The 27116-nt window shown below is 39.3% G+C and overlaps 1 protein-coding gene across 5 annotated transcripts in view; it reads left to right on the forward strand.

Moving 5' to 3' along the window:
• CRB1 (crumbs cell polarity complex component 1) overlaps positions 1–27116 on the forward strand; it is a 267875-nt gene that overhangs the window by 128558 nt on the left and 112201 nt on the right. For all 5 annotated transcript variants that reach the window (XR_007476515.1, XR_007476520.1, XR_007476516.1 and 2 more), the window contains 3 exons: positions 16731–16926; positions 19541–19680; positions 25044–25226. Coding sequence is in view for 2 of the 5 variants with exons in the window: in XM_004285086.3 (XP_004285134.2) it covers positions 16731–16926; positions 19541–19680; positions 25044–25226 (519 nt within the window). In the remaining 3 variants the exon portion in view is untranslated. The remainder of the gene's footprint in view (positions 1–16730; positions 16927–19540; positions 19681–25043; positions 25227–27116) is intronic.

Here is a 27116-nt window from a genome sequence, read left to right on the forward strand (position 1 = left end):
AATGACCAGGGAAGGCCTCACTGAGAAGTTGACAGGAGAATAAAGTTCTAGGGAGGTAAGAAAGGGAGTCGGGCAAATGCCTTGTGGAATAGCACCCCTGGAAGAGGAACAGCATGTGCAAAGGCCCTGAGGCAGAGTCCATGGAATGTTGGAGAAGCAGCAATGAGATTTATGTGATTGGAGTGAAGTGGACAAGGAAGAGACATAATAGGATCAGATTACTGAGACTTATAGGTCACGGTAATGACTTTGGCTCTTCCTCTATGTGAGATGGGAAGTTGTTGGAGAGTTGTTTTTTTGTTTTTTTTTTTTAATGTTTGTTGAAATATAGTTGATTTACAATGTTGTGTTAGATTCAGGTGTACAAGAAAGTGAATTGGTTTCTTTTCCATTATAGATTATTATAAGATATTGAATATAGTTCCCTGTGCTATACAATAGGTCCTTGTTGTTTATCTATTTTATACATAGTAGTGAGTATCTGTTAATCCCAAACTTGTTGAAGAGTTTTGAGCAGAAGACTGAAATGGTTTGACTCGCATTTTATTTATTTATTTAATTTATTTTTGGCTGCGTTGGGTCTTAGTTGCAGCACGTAGGATCTTCGTTGAGGCATGTGGGATCTTTTGTTGTGGTGCACGGGCTTCTCTCTAGGTGTGGTGCATGGGATTCTCTCTAGTTCTGGCACGTAGGCTCCAGGGCATGTGGGCTCTGTAGTTGTGGTGCACGGGTTCCAGAGTGCGTGGGCCCTGTAGTTTGTGGCTCACGAGCTCTAGTTGAGGCACACAGGCTCAGTAGTTGTGGCACGTGGGCTTAGTTGCCCCATAGCATATGGTATCTTAGTTCCCCAAGATCCTAGTTCCCCAACCGGGGATCGAACTCCCGTCCTCTGCATTGTAAGGCGGCGTCTTTACCACTGGACCACCAGGGAAGTCCCTTGACTTGCATTTTAACAAAATGTCTTTGCTTATTATGTTGAGGATATGCTGAAGGGAGGGTGCCCAATGGAGAGTAATACAATAATCCAAGTAAATGGACTATTATTTGAGAGGAAAGAGTGAAAGAGAAGTATCACAATAGCACCTTTTTTCCTTTAAAATTTAGGACAGAAATGAACACTGAAGAATCACGGAGCACGCAAACGAAATGAGAGCACACCTTCCCCGGCCTGCTCTCTTCTGCCCTCTGGCGGGATGTCCAGATTATTCAGCACAGGTCTATCCTTCACAATATTTCTAGCAACCATGCAGGCTTCCTTAGAAGTTCAGATCAACCATATCGTCATGCAGCGTCTTTCACATCCACACCTGAGACTTACCCTACTTCTCTGCATCTTTTTACTCATTTAAAATTTCCTATCAGAGCTTTTTTTTTTTTTTTGATAATTCTTCATGTTCTTCTCTTGAGCTTTCTCCAGTAGTCCTCATCCATTCTGATTGTAAGAGGTAGCGAACTCTGACACTGCAATTACAGTGGCATTTATTAAAGGCATATTTTGAATTTCAGTCAATGTGGAGATTAGAACCTATTCTTGATGTTCCATCATGCCTAAATGTATTTTTGATCAACTAAAGCACTTTGAAGCATCTATGATGAATCAAGTGGGTAATTTAATGGTCATGAAAATAATCTGGGAAAAATAAAAGTATTATATATTATAAAATATAAGCTTATTTCATGAGAAATAATATTATTATCGTTACTATTGAAAGTTTTTTTTACTGAAAGTATAATCCTGATTATAAAATTAAGACATAAAACTTGATGAACTTACATCAATTTACCGGGAATAATTTTTAATAAATAGTCCATATTTATATAAACATACTCAATATATGACACCAGTTTAAATAACACTTAAATATTGATTCTATGAGCACCTACCTAGATATCTCAAATTTTACTCACCATGTAATATACCCATAACAATTATCTTTCAGACCTCAAAGGAAAATAATGTATAACAGCCTAAAGAGAAATTCTGAATTTCACAGGCTGTATCTTTATTTTATCAAAGGAAAATGGTTGTTTTTCTATATGCTCTTAATTATTAAATTGACCAACTTTTGGTGGTGTCATGTAAAGGCAATTAAACACTGTTCAGGCCTTTGCTCAGGACTAGAGCCATTTGAAGTAGTTTTTATGATGAAATGTAGTTTCTGGCTTTTGACAAATGTGTGTTGAATGAGTGCACAAAATAACAAATGCTACTTGCTCAGCAAATATTTATCACAGCCTTGCAAGGCACTGGACACTGTGCCGGACCGTGGAAATATAAAGATGACTAAGACAAAATTTATTGAGGGAGGAGGAGTGTAAACAAAAATTACAGTCTCTCTCTGAACAGAGTGCAGAGGAAGCACAAAGGAAGATGCCGCTCAGGGTCAGGAAACGCTCCAGAGAGAAAGCGGACCATAGCAGAGCAGGGGTGCACCACTTCCAGGATGTAGAGCTGAGACTTCTGTCCTCTGGCTACATTTATTATTATTTTTGAATGAATAACAATGAGCTGAATGCAAGGGGGAAGGACTGCAGAGATGTTTTAGAAAGGGGTGATGTCTCTCCGGTCGTGTTTGCTCTGATGATTGGCTTGTGGTTTAGGCAGTAGTTACGGATGACGTGCTCCATCCTAAACTCTGTGTCTCTCTGACTCCTCCTCTTAGTGCCTTCCCAGCTATGAGCCGGGTGTGCGGGCTGAGTGAGGAGGAGATATGGTCATACATGATACTAGCCTGTAATATGAGGAATTAGCAGGAGACAGGGATTCCAGGCCCAGCTTTGATGTTCTCTAGTGGTTTGGTATTGATAAATAACAAGAGTTCTGAGCTTCTGTTTCCTCATTTTAACATATAGGCATAATAATATCACCTAACCTCAGGGTCCTGGTGAGAATGACATGACTTAATGAAAGTTTTTTCATAAACTATTTAAGTCTATGCATATGCTGGTTGTCACTATTTTAACATCTTCAATACTGCTACTAATACCATTGCTGTTTATATTTCTCTAATAATTAGTGATGTTGAGCATCTTTTCATGTGCCTCTTGGCCATCTGTGTGTCTTCTTTGAAGAAATGTCTATTTAGGTCCTCTGCCCATTTTTTTTGATTGGGTTGTTTGTATTTTTGATAATTCAGCTGCTTGAGCTGTTTGTATATTTTGGAGATTAATCCCTTGTCAGTTGTTTCATTTGCAAATATTTTCTCCCATTCTGAGGGTTGTCTTTTCATCTTATTTATGTTTTCCTTTGCTGTGCAAAAGCATTTAAGTTTAATTAGGTCCCATTTCTTTATTTTTGTTTTTATTTTCATTCCTTTAGGGGTTGTGTCAAAAAAGATCTTGCTGCGATTTATGTCATAGAGTGTTCTGCCTGTGTTTTCCTCTAAGTGTTTCAGAGTGTCTGGCCTTACATTTAGGTCTTTAATCCATTTTGAGTTTATTTTTGTGTATGGTGTTAGGGAGCATTCTAATTTCATTCTTTTGCATGTAGCTGTCCAGTTTTCCCAGCACCATGTATTGAAGAGACTGTCTTTCCTCCATTGTATAGTCTTGCCTCCTTTGTCATAGATTAGGTGACCATAGCTTCATGGGTTTCTCTCTGGGCTTTCTATCCTGTTCCATTGACCTATATTTCTGTTTTTGTGCCAATACCATACTGTCTTGATTACTGTAGCTTTGTAGTTTAGTCTGAAGTCAGGGAGCTCGATTCCTCCAGTTCTGTTTTTCTTTCTCAAGATTGCTTTGGCTATTTGGGGTCTTTTGTGTTCCCATACAAATTGTAAAATTTTTTGTTCCAATTCTGTGAAAAATGCCAATGGTAATTTGATAGGGATTGCATTGAATCTGTACATTGCTTTGGGTAGTATAGTCATTTTCACAATGTTGATTCTTCCAATCCAAGAACATGGTATATCTCTCCATCTGTTTGTGTCATCTTTGATTTCTTTCATCAGTATCTTATAGTTTTCTGAGTACAGGTCTTTTGCCTTCCTAGGTAGGTTTATTCCCAGGTATTTTATTCTTTTTGTTGCAGTGGTAAATGGGAGTGTTTCTTTAATTTCTCTTTCTGATCTTTTGTTGTTAGTGTATAGGAATGCAAGAGATTTCTGTGCATTAATTTTGTATCTTGCAACTTTACCAAATTCATTGATTAGCTCTAGAACTTTCCTGGTGTTATCTTTAGGATTTTCTATGTATAGTATTGTATCTGCAAACAGTGACAGTTTTACTTCTCCTTTTCCAATTTGGATTCCTTGTATTTCCTTTTCTTCTCTGGTTGCCGTGGCTAGGACTTCCAAAACTATGTTGAATAATAGTGGCGAGAGTGGACATCATTGTCTTCTTCCTGATCTTAGAGGAAATGCTTTCAGTTTTTCACCATTGAGAATGATGTTTGCTGTGGGTTTGCCATATACAGCCTTAATTATGTTGGGGCAGTTTCCCTCTATGCCCAATTTCTGGAGAGTTTTTATCATAAATGGGTGTTGAACTTTGTCAAAAGCTTTTGCTGCATCTACTGAGATGATCATTTGGTTTTTATTCTTCAGTTTCTTAATATGGTGTATCATATTGATTGATTTTCATATATTGAAGAATCCTTGCATCCCTGGGATAAATCCCACTTGATCATGGTGTATGATCCTTTTAATGTGTTGTTGGATTCTGTTTGCTCGTATTTTGTTGAGGATTTTTACGTCTATGTTCATCAGTTATACTGGCCTGTAATTTTCTCATATTGTGGTATCTCTGTCTGGTTACGGTGGCCTCATAGAATGAGCTTGGGTGTGTTCCTCCCTCTGCAATTTTTTGGAAGAGTTTAAGAAGGATAGGTGTTAGCTCTTCTTTAAATGTTTGATAGAATTCACCTGTGAAGCCATCTGGTCGTGGACTTTTGCTTGCTGGAAGATTTTTAATCACAGTTTCAATTTCAGTGCTTGTGATTTGTCTGTTCATATTTTCTATTTCTTCCTGGTTCATTCTTGGAAGGTTGTGCCTTTCTAAGAATTTGTCAATTTCTTCCAGGTTTTCCATTTTATTGGCATATAGTTGCCTGTAGTAGTCTCTTATGATCCTTTGTTTTTGTGTGTTGTCAGTTGTAACTTTTCCTTTTTCATTTCTAACTTTATTGATTTGAGTCCTCTCCCTTTTTTTCTTGATGAGTCTGGCTAAAGGTTTATCAATTTTGTTTATCTTCTCGAAGTAACAGCTTTTAGTTTCATTAATCTTTGCTATCGTTTTCTTCATTTCTATTTCATTTATTTCTGCTCTGATCTTTATGATTTCTTTCCTTCTACTAACTTTAGGTTGTGTTTGTTCTTCTTTCTGTAGTTGCTTTAGGTGTAAGGTTAGGTTGTTTATTTGAGATGTCTTGTTTCTTGACGTAGGATTGTATTGCTATAAACTTCCCTCTTAGAACTGCTTTTGCCACATCCCATAGGTTTTGGGTCATTGTGTTTTCACCGTCATTTGTTTCTAGGTATTTTTTAATTTCTTCAGTGATCAACTGGTTATTTAGTAGCATATTGTTTGGCCTCCATGTGTTTGTGTTTTTTACAGTTTTTTTCCTGTAATTGATTTCTAATCTCATAGTGTTGTGGTCAGAAAAGGTGCTTGATATGATTTCAATTTTTTTAAATTTACTGAGGCTTGATTTGTGATCCAAGATATGATCTATCCTGGAGAATATTCCATGTGCACTTGAAAGTGTATTCTGCTGCTTTCAGATGGAATGTCCTATAAATATCAATGAAGTCTATCTGTTCTAATGTGTCATTTGAGGCTTGTGTTTCCTTATTAATTTTCTGTCTGGATGATCCGTCCATTGGTGTAAGTGGAATGTTAAAGTCCCCCACTATTATCGTTGTTTACACCATGTTGACCAATAATTTTTACAGGTATCATTTTCTTATACCTGAACTGCTTTCTTTTTGAATATATTAGACTCATAGGAATGGGTTAACTGAGGTCATAACCTCTGCACTCTGTTTATGAGTTAAAACTGGAATATTCTGATATGTCTAGGCAAGAATTTAATTTCTGAAACTGCCATATCATAAAATAAAGGATTTAAGAAATTGTTAATATTATAACTTTTCAAATACTCAGGAATAACAATTATCCTAATGAAGAGAAACATAAGAAAGATGTTTATGATGAAAAGATTGTAATTACCGAAGGGTGAAATGTATAATATTGGCATATTTAACATAAAATGTGAACTTCATAATTTTCCTATAATCTTCCCAAAAAACTTAAAAAATTAAGCAAGCTATAAGCCACTCAGAAAAGTAGTGTGTTTTCCAAACATAGCATCTTGGAGACCCTGAAATGGGTTACTCCAATTTAAACTTGGTATAGATTTTCTCACTTTTACACATTAAAAATGTATATCTACACACATATAAAATATGGGCAGTAGATTAAGGAAGTCATGCCTATTGACTTAGGAAAGTAAGATTTTAAAATCAAGTAACATCTTTGTACATGTTATGACATTTCAGATGGGATGAAGTTTGGAGGTATAGCACAGAGATGGGTTGAGAGAAAAATGGCTGGAGAAGAGGAATGAAGGGCGAGCTGGTTAGAGTAGGGGAGGCGGAAGAGCATTTCCACAGTAGACCAGCACTCTAGGAAGGGTCACAGACAAGGCAGAACAGGAAGGCACTGCCGCTCTCCGCCTGCCCTTAGGGCTGACGAGAAAAGAGCCGTTCTTTCCTCTCCTGGAACGAGGTCTAGCCTCCATGAATATTCTGGAAAGATGGGGATGAAATAGAGTCAAGAACATTCTTAAACTTTCACGAATGATAAGAGGAGGAGGGAATAGGGCAAAATATGAAAGGGGTTAACAAAATGAGCAAAAAGCATGCTTAATATTAAAGAGGTTATTCCAGTTATGACTCTTGCTAAAAGCATACCTTGCAGAAACAAAGAAGATTTAGATAACTATAATAATAATGATATAATTAGTTAAATAAATAAAATAGTGCCTATTGCCCAAGAGTATCTCTTGTGGTTAAGGGTAGCCAATGGCCTGGAAGAGTTCAAGGGTCATGAAGACACAAGGCATCTGCCTAATTCCAAGCCTAACCTACCCAAAGGAGCTTATTCCACCTGGTGGCAGATGTGATGGGCCCTCCTAAGCCCCCCAGAGATGTGCGGGTCAGGCAGCAGGCATCCTCTGTGAGAGACCCTGGAGGCCTGGGAGCCAGCTGTGCATGTGCTCCACACATTGCTCTCTGGAACAGGGGGAATCCGGGCCAGAACCCGGCTCAGGGGAGGCCAGTTCCGTATCTTGTGCTCCTGGGGGAAACCAGACATCTGCCAATTACAAGCCCTAATCCACCTAATGATGCCCGTTCCCCCCGAAGGCACAGCTGGCAGGAACTCACTGCCTTGCCTTGGCCAGCCAGGTGGTCTGCCTGGGGACCCTCCACTTGGGGCGCCTGGGAGCCCTAGTTTTTGGGTAGGGAGAGGCTGGGTCCCTGGAGTAGATTCTGGTGGGAATAATAAAGTATTAATAATACTTTAATACATATTATAATATGTAATAAATATTATTAGAAATAATAAAAGAATACATCTATTTTCATATTTTATCAGGGTTAAATTCATCATTGATAATTACATTGACTTCATATACACTAAGAAAGAAAAATTCTGCAACTAAAATATAGCACAACACCAAGGCACTGTTGATTGTAAAGTCCATGGTGGTTTCTAGGAGTTAAAAATATGAGGGTGGGGCTTCCCTGGTGGCGCAGTGGTTGAGAGTCCGCCTGCCGATGCAGGGGACGTGGGTTCGTGCCCGGTCCGGGAAGATCCCACATGCCGCAGAGCGGCTGGGCCCGTGAGCCATGGCCGCTTAGCCTGCGCATCCGGAGCCTGTGCTCCGCAACAGGAGAGGCCACAGCAGTGAACGGCCCGCGTACCGCAAAAAAAAAAAAAATATATATATATATATATATATATATATATATATATATGAGGGTGAAACATAGTCTTGGAATTGATGAAACTTAGTTGTCCTTCAGAGATGAATCCTAGGCTTGTAAAGTCTACTTTAAGTGAATGCTTTTTAAAAAGTGTGTTAATAACTTTTTGGTATCTTTAGGAAAGGTGTGTCTAAATGCACAAGCCAGAGATCCTTTTGGATAAAAATCCAAAGATGTTCCCACTGAAAATAAAAATCCCGACTCTAATCTCTCATAGCATCTTGCTAACCATTATTTTACTAGCTTGACACTATTAATCAGAGCAGGAAGTGGCACAGCCTCTTTTCATTGTTCCAGGATGTTAAAAGATTATACCTGATATATAGAAATCCAGACCTCTACTGTAAACCCATAGCTGTAATGGAAACGTGTGCTATGTACCTCTACACTGATACTGAGTCCAGATTTGCACTGACAAGTGTTGTAACTGATGTACCGTATATCATTCCTTAAAGACCCCAGAAATAGCATATATAATTCTTATTCAAAAGGAAAATGTTGTGCATAGAGAGGCCTGTTAGATATTAATTATATTGGGTGGACTCTGAAATTTAGGATGATAACTTAAAGCTAAAGTGGAATTATTTCCAAAGTGTGGGCTCTGTAGATAATGAGAAAGGTGATCAGAGTGGTTGGTCAATGCCACACGGTGTGTGTGGTTCCCTCTATCCCCACTGTGATGAGTGATGACAGCGTCGGTGACCAGACCTGCTCCTGGCTGATAACCTGTGATGTGCATTATCTTGCAGTAGAGTTAACCTTGATCTCTAATTGCTGAAAGATGCATATTGAGCTGAAAAATCTCTAAATGCTGATCAGAAGTTTAGGGCACAATTGTTCAGAAACAATGCTTTGTTTAGACATTTGCCAAAGCCACAGATTTGACTTTATGGCTTTGATTTTGACTGGGCCCAGGCTTGTGGAAGCGTTGAGAAGCTGCATCCTGGCATGCCGATCGCTTCCAGGAGAGAAGGTGAGTCACTCCATAGCTATGACATGATCATTCAGTCACAATTCATTGAGCATTTGCTATGTCCCAGAATATGTGCTAAATGCTACAGATCTCAGTGTTAAAAGACAAAGACTTTGACCTCAAAAATCTAGCAATTTTGTAGATAAAATTGACAAATAAAGCAATTGCTGTACAATATAATATATACTTTTATATTACAGTGAAGTGGTGCTTAAGGCAGGTCTAAGTGGTTCACTACAGTTTCCAGGATCATGTGGTACTGGACCTCAATCTGGAATCAGCCAGGGCAGAAGGGAGGGAGGAGTGGGCTTTACAAGTAAGGAGAACAGCTCTGTGCAGTCTAGGGGCATGAGACACGGTGGGCTGCAAGACCATCCTTGTAGGTGGTCCCAACAGAGTCCACATCTTTTAGAAGCTTCTGCAGCACTCCAAGACACTGTCCTTTTTCCTAGACAAGGAGAAAGTATTTTAAAAATTTACACAGACAATAGTGAAATCAGATTTATATCATATAAAGATCACTGTCAGAAATGTAGAGAGTGATTAGGAAGAGAGAAGCCAGTAGTAGTCAGACCGGATGAGAGATGGTGAGGGTCTGGATAAGTTTACAGCAATGGGGATGGCACCTTAGATCGATTTCTAAGGGAGAAATGACAGGATTTGATGACTAATTAGGATGTGGGAAATAACAAGTGAGATGACGATAGTTGCTAGAAATCTGGCTTGGGTGACCTGGATGATAATCCCATTTACTGACAGGGATGGGGGTGTAGAGGGTCAGAGAGGGTGGACGGAAGAGAGAGAGTCTGTATTTGGAATTGTTGAATGATGCCTGTGAGATAGTTGGCGGAGATATCCTGTAGATAGCTGGATTCAGAAGGGCGATCTAACCTCGAGTTACACACTGCTAATGTACAGTTTCTGTGGAAGTGTCATGGGAAAAACTGCTTCCTGATTTCCAGAATAATGGTCACCTGCTTCCCCCCACTCCACCCCCATAGTCTTTTCTCAAATGCAAGTAAATAGACAAAACATTTTTATTTTTTTCCAATGCACCTTTAATTCCTTGGCCTTTGCTGGAACTTGGTATTTTTCTGATGAAACCACTTTGCAGACAACACTTATTAAAGGGTTCCTCTCCCCTTGATTCTCAGGGCCAGGAGGAAAGTTGGCTTTCTCACTCAGCCCACTGCTCCTGAAAGACCATCGTTTGGTTCTTGACTCTCTTCTCTTCCTTGTAAGCTGTTACTTACTTAATCCTGACTCTACCCACTTTCTAACTTTTTGATCAGCTTCAAATTTCTTAACTTCTCTGGGCTTCAGTTTCATCCTTAATAAAATGGGCATCATAGTAGTGCCTCATGGATAATTTTTTGACAATTAAGCAAAATAAAATCATTCACATAAAATGCTTATTAGCACAGTATCTGGTGTGAAATAAACTCTCAGTGAATGTCAGCTGTTACCATTAATAACAGGCAAGGATCTTTGTCTTCAAAGCAGTTGTGGGAGATAAGCAAGTAACAAGTAAAATATAGTGGTGTAAGGGCTGTCAAACACAGAGAATGAAACCAGTAAGGAAATAGGGGAAGACTTCACTGAGGATGGGACATTTAACAGAAGCCTTAAAGGAGGACTTCATCAGGTGGACAGGTGGGAAAGAATTTTCCAGAGAGAGAGGGAGAGAGAGCAGTGTGTCCAAACTCGTAGGAGGGTAGAAGTACGTGGTGGGTTTGAGAAAAAGCAAATGGTCTGATAGGACTGGCGTGTAAAGGGATGATAGGATTGTCATGGGAAATGAACTTGAAAATATTACAAAGGTTTTTAGGTACCAAAATAAGTTTTCAGTTTATCTAAATCCAGTTAGGAGCTATTGCAGAATTTTATGGACCAAGCTTTTGGAACTTCTTGAGCTTCTTAATTTCGGTGACCTCCATCTCTACTCCACTATAGCCATACAACGGCACAACTTCAGGTTAGACCCTGCCATCGCTTTACCACCAAAATTCTCACCACAACCCGAGCTTCTCACTTTCTTGCTTCTGTTGAAATCTTACTTCATCTTTAGCAGAATCTCAGTCACCTGGCCTCTCCACACTCATGCTGTCCATCACTCCTTCCATATCTTGATGTCTCCTTAACAAGCCCGGACTCCATGGGGAGCTGTTTTACTGATGTGCCTCTGTCATCTCTATTGTTAACTTTCTTGCCCTTGACCTTCAATTAATATTTTGCAACTTTCCAGTTCTGGAAAGCCCCATTGCCTACATTCTTTTCCCCTGATTTAAAGTCTATTGCCCCACCTCAGATATTATCCAATTGTAGTTATGTATTTACTATTGTTCAGCAGGTATTTATATGTCGTGGTAGATTTTTAAAACCATATTTAATATAGTGGCTGCTCCAAATTTTTCCAGTTTCTAGCTCCTATACTCTTAGCATCACATCTGTGTTTAACTGAGTTTGAAGCGATTCCAGATTCCCTTGCAGAGTTGTCTTTGCTTCCAATTACTTTTCAAAATTTTTAAAGATTCTATTCTCTACTTGGAGAAATTGAGGAAGGAATACAGGCAAGAACAAATGACTGCAGATAATACCTACCATTCACTGAGCACTAACTACATCCAGCCTCACTAGTAGCAGTGGAGAGCAGAGCGTGGGTCTGGGTGGTCTCCCCACAAAACCCGTGTCCCTCTGCTCCTCTGTGGTGAACGGCAGAGGAGAGGGGGAAGAAGGAAAGCAATAGTAGCAGGTACAATGTTTAAAATTCTCTAACTCAGCATTATAAAAAAGTAATTACTTCACTTATTTTGAAAGCACTTGGTGGCTTTAATGTTTCCACAAGCATTCTCTATAAAACGATTTCACTTACTCAGGTCCTGTGTAGTTTTCTCTCTTCGACCATTTTGTGCTATGATGGCTTGGCAATTATGGTGGCCTCATGTGTTTCCAGAGTTCTAGAAGGAAAGTGGGACACTAACAACCTTTTTCCTGGGATTCCAGCACATATCTGCGGTTCTGTCAAATCCCCAGCCCACCTAGGTTGGGGGTGAAGAGTACGGGGCTTCTACTCCAACTGCATTTGTGCTGTATCTGTGACCCTCAGCTTCTCTCCTTTAATCTGAAGACTGGACCGAAACCTGAACAGTTCTGCTTGTTTGAGTATGCTACTCCAGTTTTTTCTATCTTAGGTCTGTGTATCAATCAGGATTTGGTCAGGAAAAAATTCATTCTATATATTTCAGATATGAAGAGTTTAATGTAGGAATTAAGGGCTTGTACACAGAACAGCCTATGTCATTTGTAAGCCCTTAATTGCTATTTGAGGACAGAGGACAGAGATTCTGGTGATGCTTCTATAAGCCAAAGGATGTCAAAGATTGCCAGTCGACCATCAGAAACGAGGGAGAGGCCTGCAATAGATTCTTCCTCACAGCCCTCTGAAGGAACCAGTCCTGATGACACCTCGATCACAGACTTGGAAACAGTGAGGCAATACATTTCTGTTGTTTTAGCCACTTGGTTTCTGTAGTTTGTTATGGAAGCTCTAGGAAACTCATACAGGACCCTTCTAGGCGCAGGGCCCTGAGTGACAGCGAAGGTCACGTGCCATCAAATCCAAGAGGCTGGCACTGCTTGTATGATGGCCAAAGGAAGTCAAAGAAGTTTCCAGGAAAGATCTTTGTCCAAAGCACCAAAGTGGGGGTTCTTGAAAGCTCCTAGGAAAGCGCTGAAGTTCTGAAGAATCTCGGGGAAGTTTCCAGCCATCCCATCCTGCAGCAGTGGAATGAGTGGTCTCCAGACTCCCTAGGAAGCTGTTATGAGGCACATCTGTGCATGTGTGGGACCAGTCTAGGAAATGTCCAGAGAATCCTGGCTTCTCTCCCACCTTCCAAACCCATAAGTGCCCCTCATTGGCAAGCTCAAGGCACGAGGCACTGGGAGAAGGAGACTTGAGAAGGTGTATTTTCTGGCATCTCTGTGATGCAGGGGAGGCCGTCTTAGGAAGGGGTGACAGCAGTGCTGTGCCGGCAGTAGACTTTCCGGCATACTTGGGCCGACACACTGCACTCAAAGTTTGGATGTTACTTTTCTTGGGTTCTAACGCGACAGCCTTCCGCCTCAGGCAATGGGGTGTTCTGACTGGATATCTGGGGGAGGGGGAGGCAGGAGGGCAGGAGTGGCCCTGGCCCTTCTCTTACCCTTAAGGGCATGAAGTGAAGATTCACACTGAAGTGGAGTCTCCTCCCACCAGTGAAGCTGATCTTTCCATATAAGGAAAAGGGAAAAAGAATGACGTAGCAAGTAACCAAGAAGGGGAAAGAAAGGAGGGTCAAGGAGAGAGGGGGGCGTGGGAAGGGAAGGAAGAATCAAGCCAAGAAGCGTTTGAAGAGACAAAAGGAGGACCCACTGAAAGCGCCGTCCTGAAAACCAAGATGAGGTGGAATGGCTTTTTGCTTTAAGTTAATTATATAAGAAGAAGGGGAGCATTCTTAGATTATTTTCCAGGAATGCTGCTTCTCTACCAAAGCCAGCGCGTCAACTTGGGAATCTCTCATTGTTTTACCTTTCTACTTAATACTTAAGGGAAATGCGTGTAATTCCAATCCCTCTTTGAAACTGATATCTTTTTTTTTTTTTTTTTTTTTTTTTTTTGCGGTACGCGGGCCTCTCACTGTTGTGGCCTCTCCCGTTGCGGAGCACAGGCTCCGGACGCGCAGGCTCAGCGGCCATGGCTCACGGGCCCAGCCGCTCCACGGTATGTGGGATCTTCCCAGACCGGGGCACGAACCCGTGTCCCCTGCATCGGCAGGTGGACTCTCAACCACTGCGCCACCAGGGAAGCCCTGTATTACTCTTAATATTACTTAGCAATGTGATTCTTACTGCAGCTTTTCACTGCTACTGATATGGGGAAAAAAAGTGATTTGGTCTACGTCTGCATGATGCCAAAATGGCTGGGTGAAAAGTGATAAGTACAGTCAGTCATCCAGATGTTTTTGTATTTCCAGATGCTTGGTTTCATAGGTAAAACATCTGGAAAACTAACTATGACTTTCAGTTTTCATTTGGATGTTTACTGTTACATGCATGCAGCCATTAAGTATAGACAGTTAATTGACCTTCAAAAACATACCTACACAGTGTGGTCCAGTCTATCTGGAAACATTCTTTTTATGACTAGTGTTACTATGTATGGCACCATGTCATTATAACTCTAGGTAGCAATAGAAATTGAATGCAGTTACACTGAGTAGCACTTCTGTGGCTGATTGTCTAATAAATGGAAAATTCATAACTGCAAAATTCTTTCACAAAGTTCATCCAGGAACCCAACCAATCTGTTGGAACTGGTTTATAATTCTGTATGAAACAAAATGCCCGTGAGCCATGGCCGCTGAGCCTGCGCGTGCGGAGCCTGTTGCTCCGCAACGGGAGAGGCCACAACAGTGAGAGGCCCGCGTACCGTAAAAAAAAAAAAAAAAGAGTAATACAAACAAATCAAATAAATCTAAAGTAAATAGTTGTTTGAACTGAAATTGTATTTAAGTTATTGAAACACATTCTTATACATGCATCAGGATCACTTTAAAGCTAAAGCATTTGAGCGACATTGTTATAAATGGAGCTGCAGTATTTAAAATAATGGTTTATAATGTATTTCTTAAGCATTAGGAAATAACCTGGGTGTATAACAGATGAATATATGAATTTTATTTGAATTATGAAATAAAATTTAGGAAAGTGTTAACAAGTTTTAAACCACTGGTTTGGCTTTATATGTTAATAGTTTTCAACAAATACAGATGACTAAAATACCAAAGGACATAATCCGAAGGTGTTATGGAGAGGTGGGTTGACCAGGAGGAGACAGGAATGGCAGAGACACTGTCATTTACTAACTATGGAACACAGGCAAGTCAGTGCACCTTAAATGTGTTGGGATGGAATAAAAGAACACATGTGACATCACCTCACCCTGCATGTGCACATTGTAGCTGTGTGATAAGTGACAGTAGCCGTCTGCGCAGAGAGCCCACAGGGATAGATCATTTTGGGGTGAGCAGAGTTCTCTCTTAGTCCTGATCAATCAGTGTCATTTTAACGGAGTGCTAACACATTATAGTTTCAGTTGCTACATGTGTTTTAAAATAATTATATAAAACTTTAAAAAAATAATGTATCATTTTTATCTTTCATATATTCTTAGAAAGTATTTAAAAAAGAGGTTTCTGTTATTGTATTATTTTACATGGCAGAAAAAAAGATACGAAAACATTGCTGAAAAGCTGTTTCAGAGACAGAATGAGAACACAGGTCTCCACCGGACGGTTCAGTGCTCTTTCTCTTTACCTTTCTGATACCAATGAAAACAGATACGGAAAATCTCATTCACAGACCGGGTGAGAAATAGCCTCAAATGGCAGGCCATTTACCTGCAACAGATAGTATTCCACAACTTTCCATCTTTAGTGACATAAAATTTAAGTTCTTTTTCCTCTCAGAAAACAATCAAATTTACTATGCTGGTGTCTCTTTTCACTTCCTCATTTGTAGAATCTAGTCACAGTTGTAAATGGCAGGTGGTTTTAGAATATCCTATTGTATTTTCTATCAGGAAAGAGGGCACAGTATCAATCAAACTACTAAAAACCTCTGAGTTATTTGAAAACTCCTCAATATCATTTTAATAATTTATCACCCTGGGTCATAGGCACAGGAATAAAGATTGACAAATATAGGTAGCCCCCCTTTTGTGTCTTTTAAAACCTATGGGAAAATTTGATTGTGTATCAGATACTGTTTTGGCAGATTCAGTAGTAGATTCAGTAGTTTGCTATCTCAGTGTGACCATTTTTGTAAATCTTAAACTTGGTTTGCTTAGAAAATAATCTTCACCTACTATTTGGGCAAGGGGGTAAATACAGATTTTTTAAAAATGTAATGTTACCTTAAAATGAAGTAGCTTCTAATAATACCACTAATTACAACGAGTTTAAGTCAAATTGATTTTCTATTTAAAAGCAGCATTTTACAGCACTATAGAAAATGTAAATATTTCTGTGCAAAAGGGGCACTTAAGGAAAGAATTGCACATCATATTTGTACAATAAATTTTGTGGAAAGAACAAGTACTTTTTTTTTTCTCTAGCAAACAGTATACACCAGGTACTATCATAAACATTTTAGAACACACTGTAATTGTAATAATTATCCTATGGGGTAATTACAACTATTGGTCCCATTTTTCAGGTGAAGAAACTGAGGTAAGGAAAGGTTAAGGAACTTTCCCAAGGTCACACAGCTAAAAGAGGCTGTGCCAAGATCCCAACCTAGGCCATTTGGCTTTGGAGTCTGAGCTTTTACCCACTGTTCAATATGACTCCTATTAAAAATAATCTAAAGACATTGGCCGGTCCCCTTCAGGCTTCCAACAGAAGTACAGTAAACAATTACTTTGTCCTAAGAATGATTTGTGTCCTCGGACCAAAAAGCCACGAGCTGTTGTATGCAATAATTCTTTGTAAGTGACAGCTGCTCTGCTTTGTGAACGTCCCACAAGCATGCCAGAAAGTTAATATCAATTACAGTTAAGGAGGAAAGCATGCCAGAAAGTTAATATCAATTACAATTAAGGAGGAAAATTATTTGGGGCAACACCACGTTTCACGAGAGCCTTGCTAAATAAAGCATTGCCAAAGAGCAAAAATATTAACGCTTTGCTAAAACTTTGCCTTTCTTTTCTGTGCCGACTTTTTTAAAAGGTGTAAACTGTGAATTGGAAGTTGATGAATGTCGGTCCCAGCCCTGCCTCAGTGGTGCAACCTGTCAGGATGCTGTGGAGGCCCATTTCTGTGACTGTGCCCCTGGCTTCCTGGGTGCTGGCTGTGAGCTCAGCACTGATGAGTGTGCCAGTGGGCCGTGTCTCCATGGAGGGCTGTGCGTGGATGGAGCCAACAGGTACATTTTCTCCTACATTTGGGTCATTGGCTTGGAGCGAACTCACTGACCAGAAGCTATTGCACCAGTCATTCTGGTGAATTTGGAGATCTCACATCCTTGGCTTAAAATGTGCAGATTGCTTTTTATACTTTAAATATAAAAAAGTTGTGACATTCACATTTTATTAAAATAATGCAACCTTTGGACGCCATCTGTCTCAAGAGGGAGCATTTTCTAAGTCATTCTTGTAATAGTTTTGAACTGGTTCTGTTACAGAAAAGCGCCAGCCTTCCAAATCCATGAAACAAATGGAATCTACCTTCCGTATCTTTTGTAGATGCAAAAACAAAGCTAGAGATTATTCTATATGTGAATATAAGATTGTATTTATAAAATAACAAGCATATAAATCAAGTGGTGAAAAATAAATCCTTTAGGAATTTTATATAAACAGTGTTGGAAAGGGTGTTGATATTAAATTAATTATATCTTGAATTTCTAGGTGTTTGGAGAATTGAGTGAATACTTTGAAGACAGCAGAATGATGAGAAGTAGCCATGTAATTCTGTTCCAAATTAGAGTCTATCATTGGCTTTTCAGTAAAAACAAAAACAAAAATAAAACAATAAATTACACCTTAATATGATGCATATAAGAAATTTGGGTAATGGTAGTTGAATTCATATAAATATTTTTGAAAGAACTTTCTAATACTTATTTAAACCACAAGCATCGAGTTATTAAACACTTAAGTTTTAACAGCATTAAAATTTAATATTGCCTTGACACATCCTTCAGCGGCTCAGTGGACAGCAAGATGGGCACTAAAGCTCCCCCTTTACAATAAGGAGTCTAAAGTTCAGGGAAGTTAGGTGACCCCCCCATCCCCCCACAAATTCACACAGTTAATTCTTTGAAAAAGGAGGCCTAGAATTGAACTTTCCTTTATTTAATAAATAAGATAATATATCCCAAATCTGAATTTTAAAGTGAATCAGACTCAAAAGGGCAGCAATAAAAGGCACGTGTGCTTCATATATACCCAGGAAAATAATGTGATTTTAAAAAGAGCAAAGTGGTAGAACATTTTTTTTTTTGTAAATTATAACCATTCTCCACGTCTTGCCTGTGACTTTCAGTTACACCTTACACCCAAATGATTCTCCAGTGGCATGAATCTTCAGGCCTGGAGACAGGTAACTGGGCAACACATAGATCAGAAAGGCAGTTTCCACACAAGCGCTCCAGACAAAAGGAGGATGCTCTCCCAGCCATGCTTCACTGTTTCCAGAAAGCATCAGAACAGAAAGCACACAACGCTTGTAATGTCTATGGAAATGCAAACAGAGCAAGGCTGAACCTGCCAGCTTTCCTCTCTTCACCTGAATGCGTGCCATGAATAATTTTTCTATTGTATCCACATCTCTCTTATGACCTAATTTTTGAGATCATCGCAAGGTCAGCAATTACAGCCTGACTTTATTTTCCCACAGCAAAAAATTAACACATTTGCTATGAGGAGCGTGGGAAAGTCAGAAACTGTACCCCATGAAAGGTTCTTGCAGACAAAGGAAGATTCAAATGGAGACTGATTCCATGACTTGAGGTCCACTAGCCAGCCGTGACCACAGGGCTCTTGTCTCCAATGTCTTACACATAGTAGATTTGTAGTAGGTATTTTTAATCAAGTAAATGGAATAGTGAATAGAGGATTTCTGGCTAGCAAAATTATGTGTAAAAATTATAGTCACTTATATTTGCTAATATTTAAGTTTCCTTAGTGAAATCTTAATATCTGTGTTGGTGGTAAATAGACACACAGCCGTGGTGAACAGGACTGTTACTCTTTATACAATACTAGGTATCCCTCCCCCCAGACACTCATTTTATCTAAGCTGAGTGTGCAAGCCCATGTTTTTGTGATACTAGATCCTCGAGGAGAGACCGTCTAAATTGAAAGCCTATTATGATAAAGTGAACAGTTCTCCCCAACAGATTTGTATTTTAGGTCTGTCAGATAATCCCACTTAATCAGTGAATGATTACAAATAGCAAGACTAAAATATTCTTGTACTCTGAAAATAAGAAAACATAAGTCAAAATTTATATAATGAGAATTTTTCCTATTTTTTTCATAATTTATTGTTTCATTTTTCATAAGGGACTTCTTTTCTGGGCTCTCTATATAAAAAAGTGCCTTGATGATATAAATCAGTTTCTACTGCTTCACAATATTAACAACTTTATTTGGTACTATTCAGTAGTTTTATTCAGTATTTTCTGCCCTTTGGCATGCCGTGTCCATTCTTTATATGCACATTTAATTACGCCAACAACTCTGTCACAAAGGTACCATTACCTTCAATTTACGGGTGAGGAAATTGAAGTATACAATCATGGTTTCCAAATAATTTTGATTGAAAACTGTACTGTAAAATTTTAAAGATAAAAAGCTATTAATATGGAAGCACATAATGCTTTCAGGCTTATAGAGATGATTCCTCAAGGTTTTTGATAAGTATTAAAACCATGCCATGGGTCTGGGGTTGATGGACAAGTGAAGAGACAGGATAACAATATTTGATCTTAATATGACCAAGAGTTGATGTGACAATTTCATTTTACTCTCCAGGTACAGCTGTAACTGCATGGGTAGTGGATTCACAGGGACACATTGTGAGACCTTGATGCCTCCATGTTGGTCAAAACCCTGTCACAATAATGCTACATGTGAGGACAGTGCTGACAATTACACTTGTCACTGCTGGCCTGGTAAGTGACAAAATATCTTCCACCATTTTTTTTTTTTTTTTTGCTTAGAATAGAAACAAATCGCTTATAGCAAATAGAAACTAAAAATTCTTCTTTCTAAAGGTTTAAAACCAACTCTTTCTTCTAGTTATCATTGTTTAATTGTATTCTTCAGTGCTCAAACATATCTACTGCTACACTATACATTGTCTGAAGTAGGTTACCAAGCTGCCCAATCATCAGAATCTTCTGGAAGAAACACAGAGGAAAAAAAGTCAGTGGAAGGGTCGATTTCAGCATGGTCTTTGTGGAGTAAACTTCACTGGAAGATGCTTCCTTTTCCTCCAAGATGTTTTCCTTGACACCTAGAATATATTAAAACCCATGAAACACTATTAAAATCCTAAGTGCTTGTATTATAATTCATGGAGTCAGTGTGATCATAATGGTCCCCATAAAGGGTGTAGGATGGTATTCCAGAAATGGGTGTATTCTCCTAGCCTTTTATAATGTAAAAGACAATACAAGTTACACAACACATAAACCATAACTAAAAATTACACTTAAAAGGTAATTAGACTTGAGTGTAGAGGTGATAGCAGAATCAGGAGGAAACAGTATGTAATACTTGAATCAACAGGCCACCCATAAATATTGATGTTAATTTTGGCAATGAACCTGCTTGACATATTTTAACCTAATTCTTACTAGGATTTTATTGCTAGAAATGAAAGAGCATTTCATCTCTCTTCTTTCTTTCTTTCTTTCTTTTTTTTTTTTTTGCGGTAAGCGGGCCTCTCACTGTTGTGGCCTCTCCCGTTGCGGAGCACAGGCTCCGGACGTGCAGGCTCAGCGGCCATGGCTCACGGGCCCAGCCGCTCCGCGGCATGTGGGATCCTCCCAGACCGGGGCACGAACCCACGTCCCCTGCATCAGCAGGCGGACTCTCAACCACTGCGCCACCAGGGAAGCCCCTCTCTTCTTTCTTGATCCATTGGAAAACACTGATAAATTTATGATTATTTAAAATCTAGCTGTTGCAAGCTTGCTGGTCATCTGCCCCCTCCTCCCCACTCACATTACTGTCTGAGGAAAGGATGACCCTGTGGCCAGGGAGGAGGCATGGAGACCAGGGTCAGTCCTGTCAGTAGCAGCTTCTGATGGAAAGACATCTCATTGCCTGAGGCACGTGTAACACGCTTTGGTTAAATGCATTTTGTAGGTAAAAACAACGCAAACATAAAAGTATAAAAGGAAGTTTGGAATTCTTCTGTGGCTCAGAAATCTATGTATCTCATGTGTCTCCCCACTTCCAGATAACGAATAGGGTATATTTTTATCCTTTGGTCATTGGCTCTGGTCAGTAGGAAACAGTATGTAACACTTGAATCAACAGGCCCCCTGTAATACTGAATTTTTTCCAAAACATGTTATTCCACATTCTTGTCATCAACCGACACTCAACACTCAATCAACACTCTGGGCAGGACCTCAGTCCCTAAGCAGGGCATGGAACAGACAGCTTGGGAGCAGGACAAGTCCACCATTTGTTAACCAAGTAAACTAGGGTGAGTTACTTCTTAATTCTTAAATTTCTCATCCGCAAATGAAGGATAAACAAAAAAACTACTTGTAGTGGTGTTGTGAGGGGTAAAATTATAAAAATAGAGCCTGGCACATATTAGGTACTCAAAGAAAAGGCAACTATGTATTACTACACACCAAGCTCTACACCAGGAGGTGGAAATTGTGTATGAGAGGTGGTTTCTGTGCCTTAAAGGCTTTGTAATGGAGCCAGGCAGTTAAGAGGAGCTGCCTAAAAAAAGACCAGTATGTTGCACAGCAAAGCCAGTCCTGGTCTTTTTGTAGGCAGCTCCTCTTAACTGCCTGGCTCCAATACAAAGCCTTTAGGGCACAGAAACTAACATGGTATTGTGAAGCAATTATACTCCAATAACAATTTATTTAAAAAAAAAAGACCAGCATGTGTTCCATACATTCAATCCACATGGATTTCAGTGCCATGATTCCTCATATGAGGAATCTGGCAATCAGAAAGACATGGCTCCTCCTTCCAAGGAGCTTAAATTCCATCTGGGATACAGTGTGAAAAAAATGTGTACAGTACAATTTTGTGTACAATAAGAAGCTCTAATAAATTCTGTAAAAGGGATTAAGGAGAGAAGAAGTTCAGGGGTGGCTTGACCAAGGAGGCACCATTTTAGAAAACTTGAAAGATCACTAAGCATATCCCAGAATTGTACCCACCAGCTGTGTGACTTTGGCCATGTTACCACTCTGAGCCTCAGTGCCCTCATCGATAGAGAAAGCAGAGATGATGATGATAATATCCACCTCATAGTGTTGTTGTGGAGACAATTCCAGCAATATAGAAGGAGCTCCCAGCTCAGCCTAGACCATAGGGAGCACTCGATAAATGTCAACTAGATACTAAGATTAGGAGATTGGCCATTCTAGACCCTATGGCCAGCAGCTCATTACTTATTTAAGGATAGAAGAGAGGAAGAGAAAGAAGAGGGAAAGAAGAAAGGGCAGCAGGCACACGTGGAAGAGAGCATGTCTAATTGTGGAACTTGGAGTGGTTGCTTAAAATGCTGGACTACACAGGGCTGAGGGTGGAGAGATGGGGCTGGGGAGCAAGATGTGACTGAAGCTGGGTCATAATGCTGTTTGTGTGCCCTGCAAACTACAGGGCAGAGAAGTGACAGAATCTGACCTGTTAATTTAAAAAGAGCTCTCTGGCACTTTAGTGGAAGGTGATTGAGAGAGATAAGGCTAAAGGCAGGGAATCTGGTGAGAGTTCTGCAATAGTTTAAATAAGAGATAAGCCAAATGGCCGGAACAAAGACCATAGTGGTGAGGGTGGAGATGAGGGGATTGATGGCCATGAGAGCACTTTAGGAGGTAGAGATGATGTGGGGATTGAGAAAGGGACACCGATTTAGGACAGTTCTACTTCTGAGTTTCTTGGGTCGCTGGATGGACGGTGATTTTGCCTAAAGAGAAAACTCAGAATGTCTTTGTACCCAATTCTCACAGTTATATAGAAAGAGAAGATTTAATGCTACAAGCTACTCCATATCTAAGAAAAGGAGACCATTCCTTTGGATCACGAGACCACTGCCACTGAGCACGATGGCAAGAATCCACTGCTGGAATTGCCCAGGGTCCTTATTTCAAGAGTAATTAATTACAAGAAGGGTTAGTCACTTTAAATGCCTATCTTGAAAGTTTTCCTGTTACCCAGAAAAGATTGGGTTTGTTTTTTTAAAAAAAACATAATTTAAGAACCCTGGGGTCTTGACTCAGCATCATATTGTTTCTTTGTACAGAGTTTTACAGGAAAACTTGTTAAATCTATTCAATGTAGCCTTGATTGGAGGAATCTATTTATATACATGGTTAAAGGGTACAGCACAGCCCCACAGGGCCCCAGTGGTGGGGACAGGACTGGTAAGACTATAAATCAGAACCTTCCTAATGTTCAGGATAAGAATAAGATAATGCATGAGCCGGAAAGCCAGAAAGGACTTATGAAGGTTCTAAATTACTTCCTAACCTGGCCTGTGTGTGAGTCTTCAAACTTAGAATGAGAAGAAAATTGAAAATAGTCAGAACTTTCGTTAGTAAATTGACTATAGCACAAGTTTTTATAATGGCTTTGTGACAACCATTATTTAGTGAATATTTGTAGATCCGTAAGTATGAAATAGAAGCACTTAAAAAGTAGACATTCAGGCATAAAAGACTGAGGGTTCTGGGGGAGGGTCACTACCAAGGATTGTGGGACCTTGATCTGACATGTGCTTTTAGTTTCCTTTTTGACTCTTAAGTTTCTTCTTCAGACCGATGACAAAGACCCCAGGGGTCAAATGTGACAAAAGTATTATATTGTTGAGCAACAGAATTTATGTTGTGCTTACGATCTGACATAGGTCCCCATTCAGGTTTTTATTAAAATTACAAAATAAGCGATTACATCATATTCTCATTATCTGCTTATTACGAGTTCATCAATTCTCTAGTTTATCTGCTAAGCTAGGATTATCATCTAAATTGTTGATTAGAACTATCTGAATCTCATTCAGACATTGATTGAAGGCCTACTACTCAGGTGTTGCTCTGTCCTGGAGTGGAGAATAAAAAAACAGTCCCTGCTTTTGTGAAGCTTACAGTCTGTTGAGGGAGAAAGCTATCAAATACATCAACAAATGAAAGCTATATATGTAAATAAATTTTAAAAGATAACTATAAAAGTAAGTACATAATATCAATCATTGTAAGACAATGAAAGGAAAGAATTGGGTATATGAGAGAAAAAAGGATCTTACTTAGATCTGACCATGAGGAAAAGAGAACGTAATAAGAGATGGAGCCTGAAAGCTTAGAGTTATCCAAGCACAGTCTTGGAGAAGGGTTTTCTGGAGAGGGAACAATGTTATGAAGGCCCTGGGGTAGAAAACATTCTAGGGACAGGAATGCAGAGATGGGATTAGGGCCAGATAATAAAGGGCCAGTCAGCTTAAGGATTTTAAATTTTATTCTGTGTGAAGAGGGAAGCCATTGAATGGTTTTAAAGTAAAGAAATACCATGATTTGATTTATAACTTTTACAACTCTGGATTGTAAATTTAACGTGGATAGACCGTGCAAGGGAGTTCAAAAAGCAAGTTGCAGAAGGATGCGTGCAGTACAATTCCAGTTATGTTAACACACACACAATAAATATATACATATATAGTTTTAACAGGGCATATGTATGTAAAACCAGAGGAATAGTTCTGATAGGGACTTTTTTTATATTTAATATTAAAATGTTTTATAAAGTACTAAATCATTCATGTTTTATTGTTTTTATTCTTGTCCCTAACAAAATGACCCAGCTAAATCCATTCAAATACAAATCACTATTTTATTGTCTCACTGAGTGTTAAGAAGCAACCATTTACCTTTACTTTGAGTTTTAAGAGAAGAATTTAGGGTTGGCTATGTAGATCCTGCTGACTTTACAGCTATTCTCTGGAAAAATATATCATTTTTTTTCCTTGCTTAACATTCAAACAATTGGAATATTTGAGGAATTGGAATCTAGTTAAAATGTCCAGGTTAGATCAAGGTTATCCAGAAGTTCCTTGTTCATCCAATCTTTATTAAAAGCATTGATCGATATTATAGGAGTGACTCCATTGTTACTATTACTCATGTTCGTGGAAGCCTCCTTTACCAGATCCCTTGCCAGCTCCTTGAGGGAGGGCCAGCACCTTGTTAACTGGTGCCAGCACAGTGGCCAGCCTCCGGTCAGGCACATACTCTATGGTTGAGGGGCTTTGACTCAGCAGCTTCTCTGAACGTTTATCCTGCAGGATACACGGGGGCCCAGTGTGAGACCGACATCGGTGAATGCAGTAGTAGCCCCTGCCAGTCTGATGGGGAATGCGTGGAGCTGTCTTCAGGGGAAGGGCATGGGCGTCTTGCCCAGCTGCTGTCTCTATCCGGCCACCCCGAAGCCTCAGGTTACATCTGCATCTGTCCACCTGGACTCACAGGTGAGGCCCAGGGCTGGGGAGATGCCTTGACTTTCTAGCGTTCGATGGCAGATCACGCATTCAACCAAATTGTGGATGAGCAGTGAGATCTGTGCCATATAACCTCTGTTGCTGTGGTGCAAAGGGTCCCCCTTGTGGGCCTGAAAAATACCTCATGTCACATATCCTAATTCCTCAGATCATGAGGAAAATGTTAAAAATAGGGATAGAAGAGGTGTACGAAAGGGGAAATACCTGTATACATTATCCTGGGAATTAGAAGCTGACTCAAATTCTTCACCTTATAAACAGAAAATGTTGGAATTTTTATGTCATTATATTTTATAATGATGTTACATTTTATGTTATTCAAATTTGCTTAAATAAGTTAACGTACTTATATTTACACAGAAAAATTATCTAGTCTCAAGTAATCAACTATTCTATAGCTAAAGTTTTTCCCTATATCAAGTTTAAATGACTCTAATTTGTTCTACAGCATTCTTACTCTAAAACGCAGAGGAAATGTGCACGTTTGTTTTCCAATGAACAGTTGTGTTTGTGTCTGCTCCCATTTCTGAAAATTTTCAGAAGTTTGGAGACAGTCCCGTATTTGGTAATGAGTAGCAACTTACCTGCAATTGCATGGATACCACTGAGAAAACTAATTACAACCTAGATTTCTATCTTATTCTTTTCTCAATAGATCCAGTGATATCTGAGGAAAATATTTCAGCTGCTATCGGGGATTTCTGAGAAAAGAAAATAAGGAATAAGAAAAATGGGGGAGGGGATCTATTTATTTGATGGCAGTGTTTGCTGTAAGGTTGCTGTAGAAGATTTCCTTATTCACTGTCCCCTCTACGAAAAACACACAGGGGAAAAGCCTCTCCAGTGTCAACATCAGTATAAGTATTGTTTTTCCTGAATAGCTTCTAGCTTGCATGCTTTTTCCCTTAGTAAATGTGTGCAAACAAATCTTGATAAATGAAAAAAAGCATGAAATAAATCTTGTAGTACATCACATTTCCCAACAATGTAAGATACCAGAAATCTTATAGGTAAAAGTGGGTTCTACAAGCATATATGTTTTTCTGGAATATATTTCTGTATTTACCCTACCTCTGAGATTACTTAAATTTCCTGTTTCTGTTTCTTACATTTGCCTTTTTTTTTTCTTATTTTTTCTGAATTGGTTGATCCTGGTATAGTGTAAGTATTTTTGTCAGCTACTTTAAATCCCTCTTGGAACAAGGTAAGGGAGTTCTAAAATTTTTTATTGGGTTTAGGGTTATAAAGAAGAGATTCTATCAAAGTCAGAGGCCATTGCTAACGTTGCCTTATCAGATAAAAGAATATGGTTGACCAAAGAACCTGCAGATCCATACAGGAGAGGCAGTGAAATGTTCCAGGGAAGTGTGTTGGCCTTAATTTCTGAAGAGCAGCCAAGAATGACTATATGAGTTAAGAAGTCCTGGGCTGCCCCAAGTATGGCTTAATGAAATTGCTTATTTTCCACTCGTGTGAATTCCAAAAATGGGTTCTCATAATCAATTGTCCTTCAAATAGTGATTCAGGGTCACAGGTTCCTCTCTTTTTTTTCCATCTTCAAAACGTGGTTTCCAAGTTTACCATGCTCTATTGCAACAAGCAACTGGTGAAGGAAAGACAATGGAGTGTGGCATCTAGAAAGTTTTTTATGGCCCTAAAAGTGGTGACTATGTCTTCTACTCACATACCATTGGTCAAATTTAGTTTTAGGACCACATTTAACTGCAGCAGAGACTGGGAAATCTAGTTTTGTGGTGTACCTAAAATAAAAAGAAAATGGGCTTCATGAAGAGTTATCCACTTTGTCTTCTCATTCTTTTGACATTTTCTTTGGCAAAGCAGAAGTTTTAAATTTTAGTG

This window comes from Orcinus orca, chromosome 1, assembly GCF_937001465.1.
Source record: "Orcinus orca chromosome 1, mOrcOrc1.1, whole genome shotgun sequence".
Taxonomy (NCBI): domain Eukaryota; kingdom Metazoa; phylum Chordata; class Mammalia; order Artiodactyla; family Delphinidae; genus Orcinus; species Orcinus orca.